The 10,300-nt window shown below is 37.1% G+C and overlaps 1 protein-coding gene across 1 annotated transcript; it reads right to left on the bottom strand.

The window, feature by feature from the left end:
• Window positions 1–3,402: 3,402 nt before the first annotated feature.
• Window positions 3,403–9,536, bottom strand: LOC108767049 (uncharacterized). The gene is made up of 8 exons (XM_018516678.1): window positions 9,356–9,536; window positions 8,347–8,939; window positions 7,944–8,276; window positions 7,773–7,841; window positions 7,151–7,700; window positions 6,793–7,051; window positions 6,464–6,646; window positions 3,403–6,332 (listed from the first exon to the last, which is right to left on the bottom strand). Exons 1-8 carry the CDS (start codon window positions 9,525–9,527, stop codon window positions 4,658–4,660), a joined length of 3,834 nt encoding a protein of 1,277 aa, XP_018372180.1. The 5' UTR covers window positions 9,528–9,536; the 3' UTR covers window positions 3,403–4,657.
• Window positions 9,537–10,300: the final 764 nt, after the last annotated feature.

The raw sequence follows: 10,300 nt of genomic DNA, 5'->3' as shown, positions 1-10,300 counted from the left end.
CTATCAGTTCTTTAAAAATGTATTGTTTGATATAATATACGGGATTTAATAAAATAAAGTTTGTTTAAAATTAAATAATTAAATTTGGAATAGCATCTTATTATTTATTTATATAATTCATCAAATATATTGATATATTAATTACATTTTTTAATCATGAATAGCTCTAAAATTTTGAGAAACAAAGAAATGACTCCAAACAAAGTTTAAACAATTTCTATCGTCATAGTCTTTTTGATAATACGTTTTTTGCACGTTAAAAATATAAATATTAATATAAAATAGAATTTAAAGTAGCGCTTAATTACCGCTCACTAAAAACAACCCGGGAAAGAGTGCTTCATATATATAATTATTTCTGTATATAATTATATAAAATTATATATAATTATATATAAAACATGTCCATATATATAACATTTTTCCCGGGAAGATTTGCATACAATCATTTTTATAAATAAATAATACATAACATAAAATTAATTATATGTATAAGTAAAAAACAGCATAATACAAAATTTATAATATGTTACTTTCATAGAAATTGACTTCAAATAAAAGAAAGATCTTGTTCTAAATTCTAGCAATAAAAATTAATGCAACTTAAAAGTGTAAATTTCCTTTGGTCAAAAATCTTTTTACAATATAAAATTATCTTTTTAAAAATAACTAACTCCGAATGTTAAATTCTCTCTCGATTAAAAAAAATATATAATAAATATATTTCATGAAAGTTTAGAAAACGAAATATCTATAATTGATAATTTTATTATTACGCAAGTTTTTTTTTATTTTCAAAATTGACATCAACATATAATTTATCTACGTTGGTGTGTGTGTGTATGTAGTAAATAAAAAATATATAATACTCTGTAAAAATAAATTCGAATTGCAATAATAAAGATCAATCTTTTATTAAGCAATGTACAAAACTTTTCGCATACACAGTATGCACATTCGTTTTATATCCTGATATAAAACTTGTTAACTTTAACGTTAATGTAAAATTAATTAATTAAACATTAATTTAATGTATATACATGATAATTCGCTGAAATAACCGTACTTCGTTTATTAATAGAACTCTGCATCGATTATTCTCTACTTCCTATCCTCTCTCATTCTCTCTCTCTCTCTCTCTATCCCACTCGCTCGCTCTCATATACGCACACATACAAACACTATTTCATTCTCCCACCTTTCATTATTCGTGCATATATTCGACTGGTTAAATTATAGAAGCATTCATAATTTTGTTCATATACACTTTTTATCCACACATTAAAAAATAAGATGTCACATTTTTCCCCACAAAACAAGATGGAGATTCGCTTTAGTAAAAAAAGGCACTTCTAGCTAAAACTCTCATAAATTTATACAAGTTGCAAAATTCTCGATAATGAAAGGCGGTTCCATTATTAAAACTTCAAGTGCGAAATGTAGCTTCTCGAAGAAAACGCGTAGTATGTACACGAATGTACAGGCTGTCTCAAACGTGATGTATATCAGTAATAACACTGCAAAAATATTTTAGAAAAATTCTTGTTTATTTAAAATTTTTATTTTATATTACTATTCAAGCCTTAATCTATATCTTGAAAAATAAAGATTTTCAAAAATTATCAAGTTTACTTTCTTTGTATAACTTTTATCATTAATAGAATATTTTTCGTTATTTAACATCAAGATATGTTTCTATTAATATAAAAAAAATAGATAAAATAATTATTAAAGAAATAAAATTCTGTCGTTTATATACAAATAGCACCCTGTTTATTGAAACAAGTCATTCGACATATTTTATTGTAATTCTCGGCAAACTTTCAATTGTTTCACATTTTAACGTATATCTGTAAGGAACTTCGTTAACTTCTATTGCAACACTGAAACTGATAAATTATCTATTCAATTATTTGTAATATATTATATTAATTAACAATTATCTTATTTAAGATCACAAATCGACTACAATTCCACACAACTTTTGTTAATACATTTACAAATACACAATAAATAGATCGAAAACATATAAATGCGTTATTAATATTTTTATGATCGTATTTTAATTAAGAGAAAGAAAAATTATTGTGTAACTTTATTTTCTTCGAAAGAAAGGGAAAATGGTAAACTATATACACATCGCGGGGATAAAATTCTGTTACTAATTCACATCTCTTCCGAGACAGCCTATATCGTAAATGTGTCTTCTCGATATATCCTACATCTTCCGGAAGTGTCAGAAGTTTCATATCCGACCGTTCGACGCAAGAACAGATCTTCGAAAATACTACCCATTTGGATATCCTGTTCATGAAATTGCATTGCAGCCGCATATTCCACGCGTATCCCACACATCCCTCTTCTTCCCTCTCGCCACCTTCCCCAAACCCTCTCGCGTAATCTAGAGCAATATAATCTTCGTTTTCACTCGCTGAACGGTGTCCTAATCTAATTTAATCTACACTATTATCGCGGGCTGGGAAAAGAACGAAACGGACAGCGAGTCACAATCAATATAAAATCGCATCTCTTTTTCGTACTCTTGCAATTACGTACGGAAAAAAAAAAAATCATAAAAGAGAAATGCGTAAGGCAGTGCATATATTGAGATCGCGATACTAGTAAAAAAAAAGAAAAGAAAAAAGGAAAGGGAACTGTTATAGATATACACGTCGAGATGGTACATACGTGCGTTTTACGTTCTCGCAATAATCGTAACAATAACATATTTACGAGCCACGAATGACCCGCGTGCGTCGGTAAAACGGTGTCGTCCGAGAACGAAAATATAGTTTCACCGATCAAACTTGAGAGCTGGAGAGAGAAAGATCCTCAATATTATTTATTAAACAATTAGAAAGAGAGAATTTCACGGGTTTTTTGCACTTGTTACACTCAGTTCGAGTGCCAACGATTCGCTTGCTTTCAACAAAACAATACAACCTCTTCTACAGTAGGGAAACCGCAGAGAAAATAAATGCACTGATCGATACAATAAAAATAAAAATTGATTTTCGGACACAATAAAATAAAAATAAAAATAAATTTTTGAAGGACATAAAAATAAAAATTAATTAATTTTTAAAAGATTTCTAAACAAAAACTCAAAATTCGCGATTAATAATCTAGCGATATTTGAATACACAAGCAATTGCAAAACAATAAAGAATTTTGCGAATAGCTGAGCAAGCGTATCGTTTCGGCATTAAAGCCTTATTCATTTTACAATCTCTTTTTTTCAATCACAAATATAGAAAAATATTAGTTATTACAAGAGCATTTTATAAGCCTATCTTTCAAATCAATATTAAAAACAATTTTATAATAATTTTATAATTTATAGTTTTTTCATATTTAATTTGTTTTGTGTTTTCAATATAAAACAAATTAAATGTGACGCTTTCGGTTGAGCCTTCAGATGACTGACAAGTTAATTATTGCGTTTTTTTTCTTATGAACAAGAACGATTTACGATCGAGAAGAAACACTCATCACCTACGAAATACAAACGAGAAATAACAATAGGGAAAATGTACGAAGCGGACCAGAACGTAAACACTGTATTTTATTAGTACACTTTAAAAATGTTCATTGACACGCCTGTATATTTTCTATTTTTCCTTTTTCTCTTCTCTTATAATGAACCTCGACCAAACGGTGGAGAACACAGTCAGATGAGTTGAAGGCATAGGTGGGGAGGAAACAAGTGATTGCAATTCTTAATGTTAAGGTGGACGAGGAAAGGAAATAATAGAAGACTTTTGGAATATGGACTATAGAATGTGGATAGTGATCAGGTCAGAAACACATATTATTAGTAAAAAAATTGAAACTGCCGTAATTTCGAGAGAAAGAGAGAGTTCATTTTCCGCTCATGTTATCATTTTATAGTGATTATTTCCGTAAATCTACAGCACGGAAATTTGAACTCAGTGAAATTACGCTCGGTTCCAATCGATGCTGTCAATTAACTATCGTCAATTAATTATTGTAGTTTTTACGATTTCCAGTGTTCAGCTTCGCTCAAAGCTCGACCCTCCTTCACGAGATGGCAAATTTATCATTACAGTTCTCTCAGCGCATACATAAACACAAACCTTCCTGACATAAAAATCTATGGGAGTGACGATTGTAGTCATTATCGCAGCGACTATAAACGACCACATATCGCGTCCAGATTTCCCGTATGTTGCCCCTATCATTTACTGGGCTCGATAATAGCAAATATGTGTATACACATGTATATACATGTATGCGAACGCAAGCCGCTTCGATAACACTCGTTAAGATCTTAACAAAACATGTACTAAGTATGCATATAGCTATATATGTTTTTATATATATATATATCTATAGTTTTGTGTTATTTATATATTTATATAGGCGAATCAATCGCACAAGAGAATGTGAAGAATCTTCATCACTAAAGACCTCACTGTTTAGAACCAACCGATTCTGTATCTACTTTTATGTACGTGTGCGTGTGTGTGAGTGCGCGTGTGTATGATCGAGTGGGTGGGTGCGCGCGCGAACGCACGCGCGTGTGAATGTCGAAGCGTGTCGGTTTGTTTATTTACAGAGAGCGAAACGCGTTTCGCATATGTATCCGGTCAGATTACGACTCCGTCGTCGAGTCTTTCAAAGTTTTTCTCTTTATCTACCAGTTACTGCCTCGTCCCCGGCCTCTGAAACCACCGCCGCCCCAAAATTGTTTGCCTCCACGTTTCATTCCTCTTGGTAAGAAGTTGCCGACTACGGGACCGCGTGGTCCTCTGTCCATCCATGGACCTCGCGGTATCCCCAAGAGCCCACCTCTAAAACCTCCTCTGCCTCCTCTAGAAGAAGGTGGAGGAGGTAGTCCGCCTCGCCAGAGCGGGAAAGGTGCGCCAATGCGTGGTCGGAAATTTGATCCATCGTATTCGTATATTACGGCAGGATGCAAATCCGTCGGTGTGGGACCATTCAGGCCAGACAAGTCATCATTCAGAATTGGCGGCCCGTTCTGCAAGAGAGGCCTTTTTTTGTTGGGGCTTCCTTCTTTGTGACTTTGCTCGTCGCAATCACCGTTTGCTGTTCTCTTTATCTCTTTATTTATTATGGTCATTGACTCATCTAATGACTCAGTTTCCGTAGAATTCACGTTTTGTCCTTGATTAATCAGTTCGTCAGTCGCACTTGTCTTCTCTGCGAAATCGGAGTGTTCAGTCGACTCAACGTGCTCCTCGCATTCTGAAATAGGAACATGTTGCATTTGTTGCGATTCATCACCAACGTTATCTGTCCTTATCGGAATAACCATCGTTTGATTTATCGTTGACTGATCTTCCGACTCAGTCAAAGACGATGCCCGCTGTTCATCAGAGACTAACTGACAATTCTGCTGTTGTTGATTGCGTTCAGAATCGTCAAAAGAACTCGGCATGTCATGCAAAATCTGTTGTACATGTGGTACTAAAGAATTCTGACAGTTATCAGAACTACGTTCCGGTTCTGTTTGAGTGTTAGATAGTATGTTGTTGTCCTGATCAAATTCCGGTAAGCCAATCGGCATACCCTTCTCATCGAAGATGGTGTCAGGTAGTTGCAGTAATGGTCGATTGTTGGGTGGGATCTCCGACGGTGACTGATGATGCTGTTGATCCTGCGATCTCGACTTGCGACTATTTAACAAATTGTTTCGCTGCTTTTGTACATTGTGATCTTCCGAGTATCTATCCCGGCGGTTTCTCGGAAATCCACGACCACCGCGATTATTCCATTCGTTTCTATGAAAGGGTGGATTATCATGTTGATGTTGATGATCCGTCGATTGCGAATATCTCCCACGTCCCGGCGATTCCGCCAAAAAATCTTGCTTCGAACGAATATTGTGTTCTCTATCGCGATATTCAAAATCTTGTTGCGATTGATGAAGTTGATGAAATTCTTGTTGATTTGAATGAAAATCTTGATTCCGTAGAAAGTTTGGTGGTCTATTTTGTGGAAACTTCGGTTGATTCGGATGAAAATCTATCGGCTGATCTTGTCGGAAACCACCTTGACCCTGATGTTGAAACTGCGGTAGCGGCGGTGGTGGAGGTGGTCCCGGACGCATCAAGTGCATATCTTGAATTAGTTGATTATCATGCGGATCAGGCATTTGCCCGATGGGAAGAGGAATCATACGCATATCCATGTCGTGATGAGACGATGGCATAGGTATACCAACACGCATGTCGCGATCCTGCAACCTCAGATCGACAAGAACTCTGCCTTTCGGCTTGCTGTCAGTCTCATCGTCCGACATCTCCATATCAACACTTTCAACAATGTCACCAGACTGCATGTGTCGCCTAAATTATATAAACCATATAAAGATTATACATATATACATACATACATACATACACACACACACACACACACATATATATATGAGCATAAATATAAAAATAGATGAACATAAAAATAGTATAAAGCTCACCGATAATCCTGATCGCCTGTGGACCATAAATTGTTGTTATTGGCTAAAGAAGGCGGCTCACCAGGATTGTGATTATTTGCCGGGCTGCCAGTCAGACTGATCAAATTACGATGATCCACATCTGCCGCTTTCATCAAGCGATATGGTAGCTGATTTTCGCGGGTCATTGGCATTGGAATCACTCTGTAAATGATATGAAAATATATAGAATATGTAGATCTTAATAATTAGAAAATCATTTAATTGATCAACAATCTAAAAATTAAAACAACAACAATAATATATATAGTTACAGTTTCTGATAGAAACTGGTGTAAAAGTTGTATTACCTATGATCTACATCTCCTGTAGTATTTAGAGATTCTTGTGGTTGTGGCTCGTTGTATTCCACCGGCTCGGCAAAACCAGCTTTTTCATACATGGGCGGTGATTCAGGAGTCTCGGATAGCATGTCATTTTTTGTTCTGTCATTGACGGGCCATGTGGAATCGTTATTGGAGTCCCATCTATCTCCATCGCCATCCATCCAGGAATTCTTGTTTTTATCATCACAGTCGCCAGGCCACGCAGGATTCATACTATTCTTACCTAAACATGTAGCAAAATTTATTATAACGAACACTATGCATTATTGTAGAATAATATAATAAAGAAATTAACGATTAAATCATAAAATATTATTTATACCTTTTTCCTCCCATTTTGCCGAGTCCTTAATACCCTCGTTCGCCGGCGTCCATGTGGGAAATTTTGGTGGTAACTTATTGTAACAATTCTCATCATCAAGGAAGAGAGGTGGTAAGGGTGGAGGCGGTAAAGGGTTAACTGTATTGTTGGTGGGTCCATCAAAAAGACCAGCTATGTTATTTTGACTGTTTTGATTGGAATACGGAGAAGGGGCGTGAGGTTCGGGTAGATTGCGAACCGATATTGGGGTACTGTGACTCATCTGACAATTGTTTAAACCACCGCCTCCACTAACGACTGGTGTACCCTGATTATTCATCATTCTTGAGACCACAGGTGTTACAGACCCTAACGAGGGCGAATAATTTGAACGTTGTGGCGATTCCACTCGATTTTCGGAAACATCCAGGCCTAACCCTGGAATTGCACTCGAGTCTGACGTTCCATCAGATGATGGAAGAACAGTCTTCAGGAAACTAGATATATTAAAATCTGCATTGTTCTGTTCATCTTTTGAAGGTCTCATATTAATTACTTCTATTGGTTTTGCCTGAAAATCATAGAACTCATAAAGCGCATGTTTCGATAGAATGTTGCAAATGTAAATAATATGAATAATTACCTCTAAAGATTCATTGTACTGCTGAGACATCCCAGGAGATGTCTCAGAGGTTTCATTAAATATGTTTCTCTAAAAAAAAAACAAAAGAATATACAATGTACCGAATGTTTAAAGAAATGCAAAACTTTCCTTTATAAAACAATACATATGCAACTGTTGCTTTATTCTTACCATATTACCAAAATCTACATTTCCCCCCATAAAAGAAGGAAAATTATTGGTAAAGTCCGTCGGCTCATTGCCTTGTACCATGTCAGGTGCAGGTACAGGAATAGGATCATACTCGTGAGAATATGAACCGTACAGAGACGGTGGTGCAACGTCGATCATTACCGACTGATTAGCTACTGGCTGAGTTTCTTCTCCTGGTAGCTCTATATCACTGTCGGGACTCGGCGAGGGAGCGTTTATATCCGGCGATGGTATAGGCGAGACGAACGTAGGTAGTAATTCATCTAACTTTTTCTTCAAATTCTTGACACGACTGCCAAAATTTCGGTACGCCTATTTACGAAAAATATAATATGAAAAACCAGCAATATTGAATCACTTTGCAACAAAATCTGACACTTACATTCGTTACTATTTTAACTTCCCCACGTTGAGTCTCATAAAACTGATCTGCTTGGTCCAATAATTCAACCACTTGTGCCCTTTCCCTAATCTCTGCTTCCAATGCACGAACATAATTCTCGACGTTCCTAGCAACTAAATCTATTTCTTTCTCTGCATCTTCCATGCGTCTTCTGTCCTTTAACGACGAACGTAACTCTTCTGCAGATTCTATGTCTATGTTACTCTCCCGTAAATCACGTAATCTAGCATCAGTAGCTTGTTCCAGGGTCGCACAAGACCTCATTGTAGAAATGAGCAAAGCTGCCTGAAACTCTTCAGACTGTGTGGTTGGTGGAGGCTCCAATTTCTTTTTTGGTGCCGCTGAAATTAAGCCAGATAGATCGGCAAGAAACTCCTCATCGTAGACTTGCCGTTGATCCCAGATTTTGAAAATTCTCAGAATACGATGCTTCACTTTCTCGTCGCGAACCATGGGAGTCGCACGTTGCAGAGTAGTGCCCCATGACTCCACAAACTCAAAATTCTTCCTCTTTGAATATTGAATAACATCATTGGCCAAATAGAATAATGTAAGCCGATGTTCCACTTTCACTGTTATAAAAAAAATAAATTTTATGTAGTAACAATATATTTCATTCTTTACTTAGTAACTATGTATTTTAAAAATAAATATTTATATAAGACGGATGGAAATTATGGAATATTTAATACGATAGAGTTATGTAAGTTCCATGTATGAATAATCTAATACAAATACAGCAAACAATCTTATTTGTAATAAAAGATAATATTTTACATCTATGAGAGTAAATCTATCATAATAAATCTATAGCTGCGTTCAACAAAAAAAGCAATTTTGCAAGTATTGTAAAATTTATTAATATGATATTGGATTATACATTTAGATCCAGTGAGGAACTAAGGGCAAAACCAATCATATTAAAGAATTTTACAACAGTAGGAAAGCTGCTTTTTCTGCTGAACACAGAAAATGATTTGGCGTTTACCTTTCTTTAAAACTTGTAGCCACGTGGTGACAATCTTCTTGTGGTGATGTCTCCTATCGAGGCACCATGCAGAGAGGCCCTGGATAGACTCCTGCGAATCTTTCAGCGCATGGAGCCTCCGCTCGAATTGCTCTGCGTCAAAATCGTTTGCCATCGCGAGTGCGTTATCCATCGATTATCAAATCGCAGATTCCAATGTCGCGTCACATTGTCAACATGGGCCACCGCGAGGAACACGCGCGACGGCGTTCCGGTGTCATAGGATGTGCGAATCCCGACTTGAGTAACCTAACCAAAATCGTGTCTCTTGCGGGGGAGCGGTAAACAGCGCGACAAGAGGGTTAGAAAAACTCGCAGTGATGCGTAACCATTTTACCGACTCGATGGCGTCCTCGCGCCTGTTTGGGGTCGACTCTTGGACGTGCTGGCGACAAATAGTCGTGAATTGCTCGTCAAGATCCAAAAATTTTGTGTGATTTACACTGCTTTCTTCACACAGAGCAACGACGACGATCACGACCACAACGATGCCAACCACGAACACCACCACGACGGCGGCGGCGACAATGACGCCGAGACGATGCAGCGAGCACTGCGCGATGCAGTCACCCTGGCGATTGTCACTGGCACAACGACTATCTATTACAGCCGGGACTGGTGCACGTGCGGCATGTCAACTTTCGCGCGGGATCGACCTCAAAGTTGCGCTGAATCTCGACGTACCTCGCCGACGTGTTGTGAGCGCGAGCGATATCGAAAACAACGATCCGCCATCTTTTCGCTCGGCCAAAACACGACCGCGCAATGGCCGGCGCAGCGCCGTCCAGCGGCGTAGACATTCTCGCCGAGTCTACGCCAATGCGCGGCACTTTAAACGGGTTAGTTCATTCTAGTTCGTTCGCGGCTTTTATCTTCCTCGATCCTCGGATGGAACTGGATGGAACG

Source organism: Trachymyrmex cornetzi, unplaced genomic scaffold, assembly GCF_001594075.2.
Source record: "Trachymyrmex cornetzi isolate Tcor2-1 unplaced genomic scaffold, Tcor1.1 scaffold646, whole genome shotgun sequence".
NCBI classification, from domain to species: Eukaryota; Metazoa; Arthropoda; class Insecta; order Hymenoptera; family Formicidae; genus Trachymyrmex; species Trachymyrmex cornetzi.
Note: the sequence above shows the minus strand (reverse complement) of the source record. Positions and strands in the feature narration are given on the sequence as shown.

Bases quoted from the DNA above. Each gene is read 5' to 3' on its own strand.
- LOC108767049 (XM_018516678.1), bottom strand. From the start codon at position 9,527: ATGGATAACGCACTCGCGATGGCAAACGATTTTGACGCAGAGCAATTC. The intron at 8,940-9,355 runs GTAAACGCCAAA...TTTTTATAACAG, and splicing joins GCTACAAGTTTTAAAGAAAG to TGAAAGTGGAACATCGGCTT. The intron at 7,052-7,150 runs GTATAAATAATA...CTACATGTTTAG, and splicing joins GGCAAAATGGGAGGAAAAAG to GTAAGAATAGTATGAATCCT.